This window comes from Bufo gargarizans, chromosome 3, assembly GCF_014858855.1.
Source record: "Bufo gargarizans isolate SCDJY-AF-19 chromosome 3, ASM1485885v1, whole genome shotgun sequence".
Classification (NCBI taxonomy): Eukaryota; Metazoa; Chordata; class Amphibia; order Anura; family Bufonidae; genus Bufo; species Bufo gargarizans.
In genome coordinates this window covers 123,587,085-123,608,648 of record NC_058082.1, presented here as the reverse complement: position 1 = coordinate 123,608,648, position 21,564 = coordinate 123,587,085, and the positions used below count along the sequence as shown (strand labels likewise).

Sequence of the window (21,564 nt, the reverse complement as noted above, 5' to 3'; positions counted from 1 at the left end):
GTATGTCCCACAGCAGTACTGGCAAACTATTCTGTGGACAGATGAAGCCAAAGTTGAGTTGTTTGGAAGAAACACACAACACTATGTGTGGAGAAAAAGAGGCACAGCACACCAACATCGAAACCTCATCCCAACTGTGAAGTATAGTGGTGGGGGCATCATGGCTTGGGGCTGCTTTGCTGCGTCAGGGCCTAGACGGATTGCTGTCATCGAAGGAAAAATGAATTCCCAAGTTTATCAAGACATTTTGTAGGAGAACTTAAGGCCATCTGTCCACCAGCTGAAGCTCAACAGAAGATGGGTGTTGCAACAGGACAATGATCCAAAGCATAGAAGTAAATCAACAACAGAATGGCTTAAACAGAAAAAAATACGCCTTCTGGAGTGGCCCAGTCAGAGTCCTGACCTCAACCCGATTGAGATGCTGTGGCATGACCTCAAGAAAGCGATTCACACCAGACATCCCAAGAATATTGCTGAACTGAAACAGTTCTGTAAAGAGGAATGGTCAAGAATTACTCCTGACCATTGTGCATGTCTGATCTGCAAATCCAGGAAATGTTTGATTGAAGTTATTGCTGCCAAAGGTGGTTCAACCAGTTATTAAATCCAAGGGTTCACATACTTTTTCCACCTGAACTGTGAATGTTTACATGGTGTGTTCAATAAAAACATGGCAACATATAATTCTTTGTGTGTTATTAGTTTAAGCAGACTGTGATTGTCTATTGTTGTGACTTAGATGAAGATCAGATCACATTTTATGACCAATTTGTGCAGAAATCCATATCATTCCGAAGGGTTCACATACTTTTTCTTGCAACTGTGTATATATATATATATATATATATATATATATATGTATATATATATATATATTATAGATTTTGGACAAAAAAGTCTGTTCATAGGGGATTTTGGACTGAAGTCAAAATTACAAGATACTTTCATTTACGGTAGGTGCAAACAGAGGTTGACATGGACAGCTCCCATTTATTTCCATTTCATTTATTGCCACACATTGCCTAAAAGGAATGATTGTTTTCCCACAGTGTCCTAAAATACCCACGATAGAAGTGCAAGTATGGATGGGTACCAAGAACATTTTGTATTAATGCAACTTAAAGGTATTGGGTGACTTCAGGTAATATGGGTGCCCTGGTTTATCATTTTTGGGAGCCCTATTTAATAAAGCTAGACATACAACAAACTCAGTTCAGAAAAACTAAGGATGAGTGATGAGTGCAAGTGGATTGAAATAACGGCAACTTTTCTTGTTATGATAGATCAAAAGTGGGAATGAGTGGTCTCTAGATCACATAGTCCTACAAAGCATGATAAACAAGAACTTCACTCAAATCTGATGTTAGCCCAATCCCTGAGAAGCATTAACACCATGATTCCTTGTCATTTCATACTCACTGGACTCCTATAGGAAGAAAATCCAGGCTAAGCACAAAACATTTATGGGCAAAGTATCTTTCTAGTATAATATATTTTCAAGTTTTAAGTTTATCCTATTGATTGTGGAACCAGACCTTTGCCACCGATTTTCAAACAGGATTCCTGGTGCATATGCTACATATGGCATATGACTGGGGAAAGGATAAAGACATTACATGATTAGCCAGAAGTGGAAACTTACAAGGAATTCTTTATTTAGCTTATGCTTTGCCTTTTGTATTGCACAGAGCAGTAGATACAGGCAACCTCCAGAGAATATTCCTCAGGAGTCTCCCTTTAAGGGAAGCGTTGCAAAAATTTAAAGGTAGGAGGGAATTTCCAGTGATTTGAAGGCAGTTATGGAAGTGGGTAGAATGTAAAGTGCAAAGCAATCCATGCAATGCACTTCTGAGAAAATGTGTAATGCAATAGACAGTTGTCAAGTGCAAAACAGATCTTTTCAGCCCCATTTTGCAACCAACAACTTGCAAGAAATGATAAAAAAAATCGTCAAAGCAAATATTTCCCCTTCAAACCCCTTAAATTTGCAGCTTTGCACAATGAAAAAGATTAGCTTTCACTGTAAGCTGCCTAAATAATAGTACAATATGACACATCATGATTTGAGCTGCCACTAGCTTCTCCTCCTCGTAATCACATAGGAATAGGCCCAAACACTGAAATGCCATATTAGCCAGGTGTAAAGACGATAGCAGTCATTGCAAGAGCTTAACTAAAGGCAGAAATAAGACATAAAAGTGTCAAATCTCTAGTGGTTTAACTAGGTTTAGATAAAGGGAATGGTAGCATAAATACTACGCTATCCCCAATACCAAATTTTGGTCTGCTTGTAGCCTTGAGAGAAAGAAAAGAGTTGAATATGAGTAGTTAGAGGACAGAGAGCCAACGTCTTAAGAGCATCCACAACGATCTACAACCATTCCAGGGATCTTGCCATAAATAATTTGTTGTTTGTCATTAAAATACAACATATTAATGGGGGACATTTTGGTAGGAGTACAGCAAGGACCGGCAGACCCCCGTGGATTTGCTTGTTGGACCAGGTGAGTGTGGGGGTACTTTTGCATGAACATGTACTCGCACTGGCCAGAACAGTAGTTGGCTTTGTAGCGTTTGGGAGCAATAATCCAGTCCCAGCCAAAGGCCTCAAAGTCCACAGTAAGCGGGTAGCGACAGCAACGTGACTCAGTAGAGTGCTCATCACAGTCAAGGCCCAAGTTTCGCCTAGATCGCTTGTTGTTCTCCATAACACGCAATTCCATAAAGGGGTGCTGTATAGGAAAAAAAACATGCTTGAAAATAAAGCAGTGTGAAAAAAAGAGAAGATTAAAAGTAACGTTTCCTATCATGTAATTTTCTGAACAGTTTGAAATGCTTGGACTAATACAACAGTTCAATACATATCACCTTCCTTAGTGCCATGTTAGGACTGCGGTGATAGCACCTGAGGTACTTTCAGATGGATAAACATTTGGCAGAATACTTATGGTAAATTATTATTATTATCTGAATGATGTAAGTAGAAAAAGACCAGCATTCGAACATTCATAAATTCCATAAAATTTTTATAGTTATCTTAAAACCAGAAAGTGCAGTACAAATGCACTTCCTATGCATTACGAGTCTAGTCAGTATGACCCTTACTTATGAAGCCATGAGTAAGGGTCCTGCTGTTTAGACCCAGAAAGCATAGGCAGTGCATTTAGTCTGCGTTTTCTGGTCTTAAGATGACAAAATAAAATTATATGGATTTTATGGATGTTCGAATACTGGACTTCTTCTACTTACGTAATTCTGGGTGAATAAGATGTCAAAGGTAGTAACAAGGTGTTTAAATATATTATTATTATTATTATAAATGCATTTTCTATATTGATATATTTGTATTATCTTATATGAAAGCTATTTTATATATAATATAATGTAATAAATTATTATTATAAAATTATTAATATGATTTTACATATTTTTTGCAAACTATAAGAAATAATACCCACCAGGCCTTCTGCTCCAGGTCCAAGTGAAGTAACAGCAAGATCATTTCCATTGGGATCAAAGGCATTAATCTCAATACCCCAGTTGTTGTGTGGCTGCTTGAACCAGTTTTGTAAAACATGCTTAAAATCAATACTTTGCCAATGGCCTGAACGTGAATGTAAGTCAATCTTCAGAGATCTAATACGAATGTGCTTGCTGCCTTCTTCTGTTACAGGCTTCAGGCGCAGAATCTGCAGGTAGACAGTGGAGGTGTGCTGCACAGGTCGTAGGTAAACCCATAATTGGGCTTTTACTACCTTGGTGAACATAATTTTTGGGCTGAAGTTAAAATAACAGCAGTGAGGGTTTCCATCCACTCTCACTACCGGGTCCGCTGTAGAGAGAAGAGAGAGAGTAGAAATGAGAATATTAAAATGCTCCTATTTTAAAAAAAAAATGTAATCTATGACATTCAGCACATTGTTTCTCTAAAGGAACTGCATTCAGACATATTAATTGGTATTTTAAAGGACTTCCAAACATACAAGAAATCTAATTTACATAATGATGCAGATGTTTACAATATTTTTTTTGTTCTTTATACAATATGAAGTATCAGACTTCAGACCAAAACTAATTGTTACTGTTAGTTAACAAATGCAACAATACTCAAAAATATCTACAGGACTTGTCATCAGGTAGAAGCATGGAGGGGTGGGGAGATCCTCCTGAAACCCAGAAGAGAGAAGACATCTGAGCAGCAGGGTCCTCAGGAATTGAAAACTGGTATCTCCACCCTAAGTTCACTTTGCAGCTTTAGGTTGGAGTTCTCATTCAAATTCCTATACATATTCCCAAGGATCCCACAAACTACCAAGCCCCATAAAAAAAATAAAACATCAAAACAAAAACCACCAGAAAATACTGTCAAAAATAGATTTTTCATAGTACATTAGCTCATAAATATTACATTCATTGTCTTCTAATCTGAGTTTTATAATAATTTTGCCCCTGATGTAATAGAAATCAGCACTTTATGCACTGACTTCCCCATGAGCTTGTTTGTCAGGCTTGTTTATACACAACAGTCAATTAGAGGAGGCAGAGCTGCAGGAGGAGGGAAACAGCATCAGCCTGAACTAATGACGAGTCGAGAGGTGTCTCTTGGACTACCTTAGACTCTCTGTAGACATTGTAGCTAAGCTGTAGTCACAGATCATAGATCTGCCCCAAAGAAAATGAGCTAAAAGTCAACCATGAAGCAAGATCTGAGGAAAATAAACTGCAGGTGAGACCATAGATACGAACTTATATATAATTTTTTCTATTATGACATGACAGCCAATTCAAGAGACATGACTTTTAAATAAAGTACAACGGGGGGGAATGTATACGATACACAATGCCTGGCAGACACATCTTTATGGTTCTAACTATTAAGTGGACATTTTGTTAGACCACATTGTGTTATCAACTGGTTATATCGACTGTCATAAATTCAACAATTAGTTTGACATTGCTTTGTAAGTGAAAGGGAGCAAACCACTGCCATAGCAATGGACTCAAGGTTTCAAGGATTAAGGGCACTAATAGGCTCTTAGCCAGTATTTCTTAACCAGCGTACCATCAGAACCTAGAAAGGGGTACCTAAGACCACATAGAATACTCTAAAAGCCTTTATAGGATTCTTACCAAGCTACATCTTGGCACCTACATATGGTATAATGCTTAAAGGGATTGGTCACTTTCTGGCTATGCTTGACCAATGTGTATGTAAGATGATTATATAACACTTACTAATATAGACTTTGTTGATATTTTGTTCCATTTCCTATGAGGGGTCTTATAAAGGTTTCCATACTTTTATATTTTTATTGGAAACAGTTAGGGTGGAAGAAGTAGTAATTGGTCTTGTCTACGAGTGGCATGTGACTAGTTTGTCTGGTTGACCTTCCAGCTCAGTATAAGTTTAGTCACATTGTGGTGAAGATGGCTGTGAAACCTAGAAATTACAGCAAAGAGGAACAGCGTTCTATATGTTTTTTTGTGGGCAGAAGGTGTGCTGGGAGCATGTGTGTTCAATATGGGGATACAGTTCTATAAAGTTCTTATATATAGCCTAGTTATTCAGGAGAAAAAGTAAAATCATTGCAATTGTAATGCACAATTAATAGGATATATATATATATATATATATATATATATACACACAGTAAAATCAGTGTACTTCAACAATCAAAGTAATATAGCACAACATTTCCTGACACTGGTTGCAGCAAAAGTAATACTGCGCATACAAGTAAACAGTTGTCTAAAGCTTTTTTAATAACCCAGAGGCTTGGAATGTATTGGAGCTGGAGCTGGCTTTAGGCCTTTTCCAAAATTATCAAAGTTTCTGCATCCTGAAGCCAGGGCAATGATTTAGAACAGTTTATCTCTATAAAGGTTAAACAGAGCATGACAGGCATGAACAAACTGTTAATAAAAAATGAGAAAATGCATCCTCTACTGTTGTCCATGCAATAAAATGGGCAGGGTTAAGACGCCTGTATGAATGAACATAGCTTTATTACACGCTTTGCTTTTTAGAATCTTTACATTACGTAAGGGATACTGACGTATTTCACCTATTTAATAACCTTTACTTTTTCTTATTTATCCAGCTTCTGCAATCACTCTCCCCCCTCAGTCTTGTTTCTCCAAATCTCCCTCCTTATTTTTCTATGGCAGGGATCTTAGTGGCACCAGTTCTTCAAGAGACGGAGCCCCGAGGGACAGACGGAGGGACATCTGTTTCTAATAAAGTTTCTGGTGCAGCAGGCCATTTCAGAGCTCCCCGAGGAGTAATGAACACAGGGGAACAGAGCCAGAATTCCTCCAGTATGGAGCCAAGCCAAACAATCAACTCATCAAAGCCCAGAGAACCAAAGACAAGAAGAGAAGGAAAGTGAGGGAGGGGAAGAACAGAAATAGAAATGTAGAGCGTACAGTATAAAATTGTAAAAAAAATGAAATAGTAATACAAAAGAAAAGATAGAAAGTACACAAAGAGGAAATAGGTATAAAAGAAAGCATGAAGTTTGAAAGTGGAGAGGTACTGTAAAAAATATAGCAAGAGAGAAGAGAATAACACAGTGAAATGCAGAAAAAAAAGCAAGGACACTGAAGAAATAGTGGAAAAATTGAAAAGGTATGGAGACAAAACAATATGAATTTGTAGATTAAGGAAAGTAGTGGGAAAAAATGAAGGAAGAGGGAAAGAAGCGAGGGAAGAAAGACGGGGGTAAGGGAAGGAAGATAGGAAGAGGGGCAGGAAAGAATGCTTATGACAGGTTGGCTTCTTAATAGCACACTCTATACCAGACCTCCCAAGTGTCCCTCTTTTTGACCCAAGTCCTTCTGTCCCTCTTTGCTCCTTAAATGTCCCTCATTTTGATCTGAGATGTACATTTGCATTATTATATTCACAATATTGACGCAGAAAGTGTTTGTCTGGTTCCTCTCTGTATATTCAAGCCCATCTTGTATGTTATTTCATTATTTGATGCAATTGGGATTTTAGAAATTTTTATATTCAGATTATTTTTGCTCTATTTCATAAGAGAAAACTATGGAAGTGTATAGATATGCAGGAAAAATTTATCTTTCACACAATGAACCAAAAGTGTCCCTCCTTGACCGTCTGAAAAGTAGGGAGGTGTACTTTATACTGTTGCTCTATATTTGAGTCTTTTGATTGGTCAGAAGCATTATATATACTTCCTTGTAGAAACTGTGCAAGCTAAAAATGCAGCTTTGGTCAAATGCCAAGAATTAACAGTTGTTTTTTGTTTAACCCTGTATAATGAACATTTTCCAGATATAGATTATAATCCAATGCAAGTAGAGGTGAAATCATAAGCACCACTAAATATCAAACACAAATCCCAACAACATGTAAGAAGATATTTTAATCATAATCATTGGACCTTTGGCTAAAGAATTGTGCTTTAGATTTCCAGTTACAAACCTCTTCATAAGGGTACTTGGAAGGGTTAGGGTGCTCCATATATCACTATTCCACTTCAATTCGGGAAATTGAGGAGGCCCAGGCTTGCACCCACCAATAGCTTCTTACATGCCATGAGAAATATTAAGAGATCATATACTTGGATTTTTCATTTATTTACTATGAGACATCTACACAGTACTGTGGCTCTCAAGTGGGACAGAGAGAGTGTATGCCTACAATTATATTATAAGCACAAGTCCAGTTCAATTCATTAAATACTGTCAGGAGTTCAAATGAGATATCATGCTACTAGATCTACTAAAGTAGCAAGGTTCTCCCCTACAATGTATAACTATTCTGCTGTGGCAGTACTCAATCTAATACTTCTGGGTATAAAAGCAAATATAAAGTCCAAGACAACATAAAGTTCATAGCTCACAGTCAATGGTCTCCATTTTAATTTGTAACCGCATTCTGAATGGGGTCCAAATGTACAGATGATCTTTGAACTGCATTCTCCACCAAGACTTATAAAGAGATTTGGGGAGATGTAGTGAGCCTAATACTTCAAAAGTGGAGCAATTTCTCACAGCAATCTGATTTCACCTCCCATTTTTCAAAATGTTTCTTCCAGTCTTTGATTTCTACTTTATAACAATCAGTGAACTATCTCTCCTGTGTGTCCATCTACTTCTCTCGGTTTTCAGTGATGCACACAAGGCTTCAATAATATGTTCTATAAGTTTACGCCTTTCATTTCAAATAAATTCAGAAGAAATATATTTTACCATCATCATATAACTATTTAATGCATTTTTTTGTCCTTGTTTTTCTATTGCATGTTAATAACAAATATGGTAACCAAGTCAATTTCGAAGAATTCCTGCATATGTTGACATTATGATTTTTATGAGCATGGTTACAATATTTTATTTGCTAAATGAAAAACATAAGGCAACAAGCAGCATACTGAAAAAGTTCCATGTAAACAGGAAAATACTTTGTATAATTCAATTTATTTTGGAAATGTACTGCGTGATTCTTGACAAGGGGTCATCTCATTTGAATAAAACTTCAGCATAAATGAAATTAAGCTTGATGCAGTAACTCAGATCATTGCTCTTTTCAGAATTTATATTTTGAAGTGTAAAATGTAATTTATGTGATATGTTTCCTTGCCTGACCATGCAAAGACAAAAATGTAATACAGAATCCAAGGGTTATATTAAAGGGAATGTATCATCATAAAATGAGCTGTTGTTTAAATAATGTTTTAGTGATCTATGAGAGTAGACAAACTTATGTAAAAATCTTGGACAATCCAAAAAATATATATAAAAAGAGGCAATGTGCTTGTAATTACAACCATTTTACAGTTTACCGTCAATTTTGCATGTGAGCTACTGACATATATTACTTATCATCTTTGTGAATTATCTATAGTTTTCCGTTTTGTCTGTGTAAAGATGGCCAGTATACTGCTGAGGCCAAAAAATGGCTGCATTGGTTACATGCCGTACACCTGCATGTCACCGTTGCAGTTTGTAAACAGACATTGGCCGGACTAATGGCAAAGAACAGGGTTCAGCAACCTTCGGCACTCCAGTTGTTGTGAAACTACAACTCTTAGCATGCACACTTGCTCTGCTGTTCTCAGAACTTCCATAAGAAGAGAATAAAGAATACTAGGAGTTGTAGTTTCACAACAGCTGGAGTGCCAGAGATTGCTGACCCCTGGCATAGAGCATGGCTCTGGAGAAAACGGTAAGTAGAGCGCAATTTTTAATTTTAGAACAATCAAGGGCATGTTATTATTATTCATTATTACAGTACCATTCATTCCATGGCGCTGTACATATGAAAATGGATATACATACATAATACAGACAATTGCAACAAGCATGAACAAGACAAGTTACAAACTGGTACAGAATGTTCTAGATTGGTAATTATCTCAGACAACCCCTTTAAGGTCAAAATGTTATTGTTTTCCTGTATGTTACTTTGGCCACAATAAAAGAAGTTCCTAGAATTTGGCTCCGTTGCTACTTCATTTTTATGGTTAAAGGGGTTCATCAGGAATAATAAAATTAGAATACTTAAATATTACTTTATAATAAATATATTCACAAATACCTTTCATTACTTAGAATGGCTTGTTTTGTCTGGGGAGCAATCATTAGGTGAAATAAAATGGCCGCGGTCCTATTAGTACACACAAAACCTGTCCTAATCACACAAGAGGACAAGTTACTTTAGAGCCCTGAGGTAAAGAGCTGCCTCATCCTCCTCTCTGCTCTGCTTGTCAGGAATCATGATCCTGAATACAGGTGAATCTCTCTGGGAATGGAGAAGATGAGGAGACATGAGAGGAGGGTGAGGTGTGGCTAATGAGCTGCAGCTCTTGTTTACGGTCTCCATTACCACAGCCCCACATTTCCACAGTCTGTCCTGTCCATCCTCTCTGTACTTCATGTCTCCTCATGAACTAAATTCCCCAGACATTCAGCTAAAGTTCTTATCTGTATTCAGAATCAGAATCTCTGACAAGTAGATCAGAGAGGAGGATGAGGCAGCTCTTTAGCTCAGTGCTGTAAAGTAACTTGTCCTCCTGTGTGATCAGGACAGGTTTTGTGTGAACTGATGGGACAGCGGCCATTTTGTTTCCCCTGATGATTGCCGCCCAGACATTATAACTAATAAAATGTATTTGAGATTATATTTATAATAAAATAATATTTCAGTATTTTCATTTTCTTAATTCCCGGAGAACCCCTTTAATATGCCTGGGATTAATAACTATAAAAATGATGAGACAGAACTAGAATTCCACATCTGCATCCTGCCAGCTGTGGAATTCTTGAGCTGTCTCATCTATATCTGATACTACAAAGGAAAGCAGAAAAGTGAGAGCTATCTTATTCTGTTAGCTCTAGTGGCCAATGTGCTAATACTATGTATGTGTCTATATACAGTTAAAACCAGAAGTTTACATACACTATATAAAAAGACAGAAATGCATGTTTTCTCAATATCTGACATGAAATCAGAATAAACCTTTCCTGTTTTTGGTCAATTAGAATTACCATAATTATTATTATTTGCCAAATGCCAGAATAATATGAGAGAATGTTTTAAGGCATTTTTATTACTTTCTGCAAAGTCTAAAGTTTACATACATTTCATTAATATTTGGTACCATTGCCCTTAAACTGTATGACTTTGGTCAAACGTTTTGGATATCCTTCCACAAGCTTCTAACAATAGTTGGTCGGAATTTGGGCCCATTAATCCTGACAAAACTGCCGTAACTAAGCTATGTTTGTTGGTAGCCTTGCTCGCACCTGCATTTTCAGCTTTGCCCATACATTTTCAATAGGGTTGAGATCGGGGCTTTGTGATGGCCACTCCAAAACATTGACTTTGTTATCCTTAAGTCACTTTGTAACCAGTATGACAGTATGCTTCGGGTCATTGTCCATTTGGAAGACCCATTTCTGCCCAAGCTTTAACTTCCTGGCTGATGTCTTGAGATGTTGCTTCAGTATTTCCACATAACCTTCTTTCCTCATGATGCCATCTATTTTGTGAAGTGCACCAGTCCCTCCTGCAGCAAAAGAACCCCACAACATGATGCTGCCACCCCCGTGTTTCACATCTGGGATGGTGTTCTTAAGCAGTATGATGACTGGACATTCCCTTCTTGTTTCTACTTGCATATAATTGTTTGTACAGATGAAAAAGGCACCTTCAGGTATCTTGAAATTGCACCTAAGGTTGAGCCAGACTTGTGCAAGTCCAGCACAATTCTCTTCCTGATATATTGGCTTATTTCTTTAGACTTTCCCAAGATGCTACACAAAGCAGCAGTGTGTTTCAGGTGTGAATTTACATACATTCACAGGTGTGTCGCTAATTAATTCAGATGTTGCCAACAAACCTAACAGAAGCTTCCAAACACATAACATCATCATATGGGCAGTTCAGAATTGTTTAAAGCAGGCATGTCCAAACTGCGGCCCTCCAGCTGTTGCAAAACTACAACTCCCAGCATGCCCTAATAGCTGCAAGCTATCCAGGCATGCTGGGAGTTGTAGTTTTGCAACAGCTGGAGGGCCGCAGTTTGGACATGCCTGGTTTAAAGGCATAGTAATCTTAGTGTATGCAAACTTTTGACATTGTAAAAGTGATAAAAATGCCTTAAAACATTCACTCTCTCATTATTCTGGCATTTGGCAAATAGTAATAATTATAGTTAGGCCTCATGCACACGACAGTTCCGTTTTTTTGCGGTCTGCAAATACCATGAATATGTCTAATAATGTATCACAAAAAACTCAGGACACGGGATAAGACAACTGACAGAACACAAAGGGAAAGGGGTGGATGGGGGAAAGTAAGAACAGGGATGATGGGGGGTGAAAGGTTCTTAGGGCGATGTCAAGTAGGTGTCCATTGGAAGCCAGAACGCCGTGAGATAGTCCATGGACCTGAAGTCATGGACCCTGGCCAGTAGCGTGGACTTGGTGGGAGGGGTAGTCTGTTTCCAGGATTTAGTGATCAAGGTTTTAGCTGCAGTACATAGGTAGAGGAACAGTATGGAAGAGTACTTGCGCAGCCCCGGTGGTGGTAAGTTGAGTAGGTAGATCTTTGGGTCCAGCGGTATAGGGCATCCAAAAAGGGAGTGAGCCACATTTTTTAACTCTTCACAAAATTGGGTAATGCTAGGGCAAATCCAGAAAATGTGGTACAAGGAGCCTACATTGTTCAAGCACCGCCAGCAGACAGATGGAACAGTGGGGTTTATACAATGTAGGAGAGCATGAGTATGATACCAGTCTCCTTATACGTGATGCAAATAGAGCATTTGGCTGCCCTGTTCCATATAGTCTGCACTGCGAGAAAGAGGTGATCCGAGGGCAGAGGCCCATTTATCCATGTACGCATGGTGGGGGATCTCGCCCTCCGCACACGTGGCCAAGAGGCGGTAGATAAGGGAAATCAGTCCCCTTGTTCCGGTGCCTAATCGGCATAGATGCTTAAATGGAGTAGGGAGTGACACCTTAAGTGAACCAAAAGCAGTACTCACATAATGACGAACCTGGAGATAGTGGAATCTCTCAGTCGTCTGTATTTTCGACTGCTCCTGGAGCTGCGCAAAGGGATTTAAGTGTCAAAGTAGCAGCTTTTACAATGTCCACTAAGAAAAAGAGACCCAACGATGACCAAACCTGGACCATAGAAGTGGTTAAGCTGGAGGGGATAGCTGGATTATAAAGGAAGGAGATCATGGAAGACATCGTCCGCATAAAGGGAAATCTTGGATTCCTTGTCCCATACTTTAAGTCCCTGGATGTCAGGGTTCAGCCATATGTGTGCTGCCAGGGGTTCTATACATAGTGCAAAGATAAACGGTGAGAGTGGGCCACCCTGATGCGTTCCATTAGAAATATTAAACGGAGTGGAGCAGAAAGGCAGCCTGATAAGCACCGAGGGGGCAGAGTAGAGGCTTAAAATGGCTTGTAAAAAGGGTCCCGTGATACAGTAGGTTCGAAGGGTTTTGAATAAGAAGGACCAGTTGAGCCGGTCGAAGGCCTTCTCTGCGTCAAGACTTAAAACTACTGTGGGGGTCGCAATGCGAGTCGTCACGTCAATTAAATTAATTACCCGGCGAGTGTTATCTCCACCTTGATGGTAAGGGATAAACCCCACCTGATCTTTATGAATCAGCGTGGGGAGCCACACATTCAAGTGAGAATGCGAGTAAAGATTTTAAAATCTGTGTTAAGAAGGGCGATCGGTCTATAGTTAGCACAATTCTGAGGCTCTTTACCTGTCTTGTGGATGACTACAATGTGGGATGACAGCATGGACGACGGGATTGGGGAACCTAGTAAAAACAAGTTAAGTAAGACCAGGAGGCGAGGGGAGAGTTCTGATTGAAACGTTTTGTAGTACAGGTCTGTGAACCCATCAGGTCCTGGGGATTTGCCTGGTGGGAGAGTTTTAATCACGTCCCCTAGTTCCTCAGCTGATATGGGGCTGTTCAGGGAGGCAGCCACCTCCAGGGAGAGCCTGGGCAATTTACAAGAGGATAGGTAATCCCGTATGTGGGGTAGCAGTGGAGTGTGCGGGTGTTTGCTGGCAAGGTTATATCATTTAGAGTAATAATCACAAAAGCATTGGGCTATCGCTTCAGGATGGTATTGGGGGCCGCCAGTTGTGTCTTTCACCACCTGGGGAGTACGTTTGCAGAGTCCTGTAGCTGATGGGCCAAAATGGTGTGGGCTTTGTTTCCCTTCTCATAATATCTCTGCTTGGAGTAGAGCAGCATGGGTTCCACATTATAAATGGAGGCATCCTTCAGTTTTTTGTGGGCCTCCACTAACTCCCTGAGGAGGGAAAGGCTTGGCTTAAAGCTCAATCGGGATTGTAGCAAGTTAATTTGAGCCGTGAGCTCCCGAACCCGAAGTCTTCTGTGTTTTTTAAGTCACGAGACCAGTGCAATACACTGGCCTCTAACTACTGCCTTATGGGCTTTCCAAAGCACGGCCTGGGACGAGACCGAGCCGGTGTTTTCGCTGAAGAACGTTCGTATGCACCCCTCAATGTCCACACAGGTGGATGGAGATTTCATTCGGGAGTCATTTAGGCAGCAGTGACAGGTGCGCTGTGTTACAGGCTGGGAAAGGGTGAGGGTGACGGGGGCGTGATCTGACCAGAAGATAAGTCCAATGGAAACGTCACACATCATCTTTAAGATCAGAGCGTTGCCAAATAAAAGATCTATCCGAGTGTGTAATTTATGGGAGGGGGAGGGATGGCAGGTGAACATTCGACTCAAGGGGTTATCCACTATGCAGAGGTCGCAAAGGCCAAAACGCTGAATCGTGCTGCGAAAATTCCTAGCCTGGCGACAATGGGTCGAGGGTGGGGAGGTAGAGAGGAGGGACAATTGATCTGCATACTCGGAAAAAAGCATATTAAAATCTTCACCCAGGAACCATGCCGCTGGAGGCAGACCTTGAAGTTTACATAGTACTCAATGCAGAAACGGAAGCTGAGAGGTGTTGGGGGCATACACATTACAGAGCACGATAGGGCAACCTTGATAAATCCCTTCTTGAATTACATAGTGGCCCGCTGGCTCTATGTGAGAGGAGGATACTGAGATGGAGCAAGAGGCCGACAGCAATATGGCAACTCCTGCCTTTCGACGCCTGTGATTAGATAGGAAAGCGTTGGGGTAGTGGTGCTTGGCAAAACTAAAAGATCTTATCTGGTCGAAGTGGGTCTCTTGGAGAAAGGACACGTCTGCCCTTAGGTTGCGGAGCTCCCGGAGCACCAAGCGCCTTTTGGCATTGGAGCCCAGCCCCATAACATTTAAGGTGACACACCTAACCATTAGGGTAAAGTAGAGTAAAAAGGTGTCTTACCAGCTGCGATAGTAGTATCAATAGAGCAGGGGGGTGATCACTCTGGGGGGGGGGGGGGGAGGCTTCTTCCAGGCTACTCTTTGTGGGGTAAGAGAAGAGGAAAAAGGAGGAAGCAAGAGAAAGACATGGAGGGAGAGAGGGAGGAGAGGAGAAAAAAGGGTATAAAATGATAAAAGATAGGAAAATGTAGACGTAGACAAACAATTAACTCTCATTGAACAGACTAACAAAGTCTGAAAAGGGACTGATCCCACTGGGCCAACCGCCAGAAGGACGGACTTACTCAATCCCGCTGTCTGGGGACCGAACCAGTCACATCCCGAGAGAAGGGGCAGGGGGTAACCTTAGCAAGACCAATAATTCAAGAACAGTAAGAAGAAAAGAAAACAATCTTGGCCAATAGGCGGCGTCTACGCCACCAGTATAACTTTCTAGGCCCCGAGCGGGCGATAACAGTTGAGTCCCCAAAAGAAAGGCTATCGAGAATGTCCGGATGCGCTGACTAGGCCATCAGCGATAGGGAGACTCCGGGTTTGGGAAGCGACGATCTTGCTGAAGGGGACATTCCTCCAGGATCCGCAGGTGGCACTTTGGGCGAGGGTAGACGACGCCTCTTATGGCTTCTCGTCGTCTGCCAGGCGGGTGGCAGGGATGTTATGGCAATCTCCCAGTCAGGGAGGTCGGGTACTGGCAAGTCCAATGCGGCACAGAATGGGTCCAGGTCAGCGTAGGAGCGTAGGACCACAGTGCAACCGTTTACCCGGACAAATTAGGGCAAAGGGGAACCCCCAGCGGTACGGGATCTTATAGTCCCTCAGGGGGTCCAATAGGGGGAAAAGATGGTGTCGTTTCTGCAGTGTGATCCATGACAAGTCCTGGAAAAGTTGGACCGGGGTCCATTGAAAATCCAGAAATCGGAAGTCTCTGGCTTTCATCATGATCGCCTCTTTTAGGGTGAAGTCATGGACGCAGCAAATAATGTCCCTCGGTTGGGAGGTGGATCCTTTGTGCCGAAGAGCTCTATGAGCCCTGTCCAGCTTAGTAGAATGGGACAGGGGGTCCCCACAATTTTGTTGAAGAGCATGTCTAAAGTTCCTTGTACTGTATATCCTTCTCCCCCTTGGGCTCAGGGAGGCCACGGATCCTAATATTGTTCCTCCTCCCTTGGTTGTCTAAGTCCTCCAAATGGCGCTGCAAGTCACAAAGCCCTACTGCCTGTGAGGAGATTGAAGTATGGAGTTGAGAGACACAGGACCGCATAACTTTGTGATCCTTCTCCAGGGTCCCCACCCGGGTGGCAATAGAGTGTAGGTCACGCCATACCGCAGAGATTTCAGAGCGGCATATTGCAGCGACCTCTGTGACTAGGGTCATTCGATCATTATCTGGCAGGTTGTAGATGTGATTTTTTTTTAACCTCAAAAAGGTATATTAGACGCTGTTTTGTTAACAGCGTCTAATATACCTGCTACCTGGTCCTCTGGTGGTCCCTTTTGCTTGGATCGACCACCAGAGCACACAGGCAGCTCTGTAAGTAGCACCAATCACCACACTACACTACACCCCCCTGTCACTTATTAACCCCTGATCACCCCATATAGACTCCCTGATCACCCCCCTGTCATTGATCACCCCCCTGTAAGGCTCCATTCAGACGTCCGTATGTGTTTTGCGGATCCGCAAAACACGGACACCGGCAATGTGCTTTCTGCAGTTTGCGGATCCGCACATTGCCAGAACTATATATAAAATGCCTTTTCTTGTCCGCAATAGTTCTATAGGCTCTACAAAAAATGTTCAGTCCGCCCCACTGTAGTGACAGAATTTATTTTTTCTGATCACTGCAAAAACACCGTAAAATCGCTGCGGCCCTATAAAGATCACTTTTGAGGGGCATGGCGAGTTCATAGAATATAATTTTTTTTGGCACAAGTTAGCGGAAATTGATTTTTTTTGTTTTTTATTACAAAGTCTCATATTCCACTAACTTGTGACAAAAAATAAAATATTACATGAACTCACCATACCCCTCACGGAATCCAAATGCGTAAAAATGCCCTGTGAAATCCTAAAGGTACTCATTGGAATTTGGGCCCCTTTGCGCATCTTGGCTGCAAAAAAGTGTCACACATGTGGTATCACCGTACTCAGAAGAAGTAGGGCAATGTGTTTTGGGGTGTATTTTTACATATACCCATGCTGGGTGAGAGAAATATCTGTAAATTGACAACTTTGTATAATTTTTTTTTTAAAGTTCTCATTTACAGAAATATTTCTCACACACAGTATGGTTATATGTAATAATACACCCCAAAACACATTGCCCTACTTCTCCTGAGTACGGTGATACCACATGTGTGACACTTTTTGCAGCCTAGGTCCGCAAAGGGGCCCAAATTCCAATGAGTACCTTTTAGGAGGGCATTTTTAGACATTTGGATTCCAGACTTCTTCTCACGCTTTAGGGCCCCTAAAATGCCAGGGCAGTATAAATACCCCACATATAAAGGCACAACGAATTCAATAAAAAACAAGAGTACGGAAGCATATATCTTATGTGCCGCATTGCTAAACTCGCAATGTGTCTGCGGCAAGTCTGCACTTTGCTGTGGTTCATGATGGGAATACTGCATCACTTATGGTTCAGGGATTGGAGAGAGTAACCCCACCTGTCAGGGGCGGTGACCATAGAAGAAAGCTTCTCAGTCGAGAAGCTTTCTGGATGTTTGAATTAGGAACTTGTTTTCCCACTGGCCTCAACAAAAAGTATGATTTAATCCTGCAATATCACTGATGTTTCATGCTATTTGTCTCTAAAGAAAAAAAAAAATTATATTGTGTCTTTGTGGAACATGTATTAATATGTTTTTTGTTTTTGTTTTTTTCCTTTTTTCTGGTACACAATGTATAAAATCCTATGGGATTTTTTCCAGGTATTATTAATTACCCCACTACAAAAAATCATGTGACACCAAAATCCTTTTGGACAGGTGTGACGGGGATATACAGTTGTGTTCAAAATAATAGCAGTCAGACATCACTAACCTGATCAATCACTGTTTTTGGTAGAAATTATATTTTTACATGGCAAATAATTTACTAGCAGGTGTAGTAGAGTAATAAAAATCCAACAGACCCAACAGTTATGACATGCATGCTGCTGATTCTGTGTAATTAAATCACTAATTGTAAGGGGCATGTTCAAAATATTAGCAGTGTGGAGTTCAGTTAGTGAGGTCATCCATTCTTTAAAAAAACCATTGGCAATTATTGCCCTTTTTTAAGGAAGGAAGGCAACAAATGTTGTAAATGCTGGTTACAGTGCATTTGTCTCTGAAATTCTGAGGAAAATGGGTCGTTCCAGACATTGTTCAGAAGAACAGCGTACCTTGATTAAAAAGTTTATTGGAGAGGGGAAAACATGTAAACAAGTGCAGAAAATGATAGGCTGCTCAGCTAAAATGATCGCAAATGCTTTAAAATGGCAACCAAAACCTGAAAGACGTGGAAGAAAGAGAAAAACTAGCATTCAAATGGATAGAATAGCTAAGATGGCAAGGACTTAGCCAACAATCAGCTCCAGGATGCTAAAAAGAAGGTCTAAAGTTACCTGTGAGTACTGTTACATTTAGAAGATGCCTATGTGAAGCCAAGCTATCTGCAAGAAGCCCCCGCAAAGTCCCACTGTTGAAAAAAAGACATGTGCTGAAGAGGTTACAATTTGCCAAACAGCACATTGACTGGCCTAAAGAGAAATGGCGAAACATTTTGTGGACTGATGAAAGTAAGATTGTTCTTTTTATGTCTAGTGGCCGGAACGTTTGTCAGACGATCCACAAACACTGAATTCAAGCCACAGTACACTGTGAAGACAGTGAAGCATGGTGGCGCAAGCATCATGATATGGGGATGTTTCTCAAATGATGGTGTTGGGCCTATTTATCGCATACTAGGGATCATGGATCAGTTTGAAAACATCAGAATACTTGAAGAGGTGATGCTCCCTTATGCTGAAGAGGAAATGCCCTTGAAATGGGTGTTTCAACAAGACAACGACCCCAAACACACCAGTAAACGTGCAACATCTTGGTTCCAGATCAACAAGATTGACGTTATGGAGTGGCCAGCCCAATCCCCGGATCTTAATCCAAGAGAAAACTTGTGCGGTGACATAAAAAATTTAGTTTCTGAGGCAAAACCAAGAAATAGAGAAGATCTGTGGAATGTAGTCCAATCATCTTGGGCTGGAATGCCTGTTCATACGTGCCAGAGGTTGGTTGACTCCATGCAACACAGATGTACAGCAGTTCTCAGAAACAGTGGTTATACAACTAAATATCAGTTAAGTGATTCAAAGGAAAGCAAAATCTTCAAACACTTTTCAGTTTATATAGTGAACGTTTGAGTTTGTAAAGAAGAATATAAACACTTTTTTTAACAGCCTAATATTCACTTTTCTTCAATTTCTTTTAGAAGAACAACACAAATTTTATATATTTTTCTTCATGTTTTGATTTGGAATAGAATGTGTAGTGTTCCCAATGCATTTGTGTGTATGGAAATAAAGGCTATTAGAAGGATTTAAAACTTTATTTAATTTTTTAAACACACTGCTATTATTTTGAACACAACTGTATAAGAAGTAGGGGCAAATGGTACTATTGTCATGAGTAAGGACCAGGATTGTGTGGTCCGAAATGCGTAGACCGTGTACCCTACATAGTTTATGGAAAGTTTTAACAGCATGAAATAAAATTCATTTTAGAAGCTAGACTTCACCTTTTATTACAAATCCAAAATGTATTACAATTTACAAACCAAGCCCATACAGGTTACTGCAGCAGTAGTATCGGATTAGAAAGAACATATCAAGTAGAGATAACTCACAAAAATAACAGAAAATAGAAATCCATCTATAATATAAATGAAGTGTCATCCACAAAGACCAAACAAATGCCTCACAGCCTAACACGTGTTTTGCCATTGCTTCTTCCAGGGGAATAACCAGAAAAATAAAACACAAGTATGCAGGTGCAGGTATGTAATGATTATAACTTACAACTGTGGATGGAACCAATAGTGGCAAATTGCATGCGTCTCCTAAAGACTGACAGTCCTACACTTCCGAACATTTTAGATGATTCCAGCATGTCCGAGTGTAGGACCAAGTGTAGGACCGGTGATCTTTAGGAGACATATGAAATTTGCCACCATTGGTTCCGTCCCCAGCTGTCAGTTATAATCATTAGATTAGATAGTCCCTGGTTATTCCCCCTCTTCAGAAGTCATGGCAAAACACATGTTGAGGCACGAGGGCCCATTTGTTTTGTCTGTATGGATATCACATAATTTATAATATAGATGTATTTGTATTTCCTGTTAGGCCTCTTTCACATGAACAATACGGATTGTGTCAGGATCTGTTCAGGAAAAAACTGATGATTTTACAAGCAAGTTCAATCAGTTTTGTTTGCGATTGCATTCACTGTGTGTGTTCTTTCTGTCTGGTTTGTATCTTGATTGCATGTGTTTTTCACAAGCATGAAAAAAAATGAAGAACAACAATCTACATCTCTTAGCAAAAATAAGTGAAAAACATACTGCATCCTGATTGCATCCGGATGCCTTCCATTTTTTCATGCAAGCCCAATTTACTTCTATATGGCCAGAGTAGCCAAAAAATGCACAATATGAAATGAATGGGTCAGGATTCAGTCTGGATGCTATGTATTCGCTACACGCATCCCATCCAGATGGAAAACTTGCTTGTGTGAAAGAGCCCTAATTCAGAACCCTAAGGCCCCTTTCACACGGGCGAGTTTTCCGTGCGGGTGCGATGCGTGCGGTGAACGCATTGCACCCGCACTGAATCCTGACCCATTCATTTCTATGGGGCTGTGCACACGAGCGGTGATTTTCACGCATCACTTATGCGTTGCGTGAAAATCGCAGCATGCTCCTCTTTGTGCGTTTTTCACGTAATGCAGGCCCTATAGAAATGAATGGGGTTGCGTGAAAATCGCATGCATCCGCAAGCAAGTGCGGATGCGGTGCGATTTTCACGCATGGGTTCTAGGTGACAGTCTATTCACTGTATTATTTTCCCTTATAACATGGTTATAAGGGAAAATAATAGCATTCTGAATACAGAATGCTTAGTATAATAGTGCTGGAAGGGTTAAAAATAATAAAAAAGTTAACTCACCTTCTCCTCTTGTTAGCGTAGATCCCGGTCTGTTCTTTAGCTGTGGCTGAAGGACCTTTGATGACGTCAGATCACATGCTCCATCACCATGGTGATGGACCATGTGATTGGAGCATGTGATCTGACGTCACCTCAGGTCATTCAGTCCACAGCTAAAGAACAGACCGGGATCTACGCTAACAAGAGGAGAAGGTGAGTTAACTTTTTTTATTATTTTTAACCCTTCCAGCACTATTATACTAAGCATTCTGTATTCAGAATGCTATTATTTTCCCTTATAACCATGTTATAAGGGAAAATAATACAATCTTCAGAACATCAATCCCAAGCCCGAACTTCTGTGAAGAAGTTCGGGTCTGGGTACCAAACATGCGTGATTTTTCTCACGCGAGTGCAAAACGCATGACAATGTTTTGCACTCGCGCGGAAAAATCGCGCATTTTCCCGCAACGCACCCGCCTCTTATCCGGGCAAAAAACATGACGCCCGTG

The 21,564-nt window shown here is 40.6% G+C and overlaps 1 protein-coding gene across 1 annotated transcript in view; it reads right to left on the bottom strand.

Moving 5' to 3' along the window:
- Positions 1 to 909: 909 nt before the first annotated feature.
- The window catches only part of GDF11 (growth differentiation factor 11), a 158,484-nt gene continuing 137,829 nt past the window's right edge, over positions 910 to 21,564 (bottom strand). Inside the window, exons 2-3 of the mRNA XM_044286639.1 lie at positions 3,462 to 3,835; positions 910 to 2,735 (exon numbers count right to left, since the gene is read on the bottom strand). Of these exons, the coding sequence (XP_044142574.1) occupies positions 2,355 to 2,735; positions 3,462 to 3,835 (755 nt within the window). The 3' untranslated portion in view covers positions 910 to 2,354. The remainder of the gene's footprint in view (positions 2,736 to 3,461; positions 3,836 to 21,564) is intronic.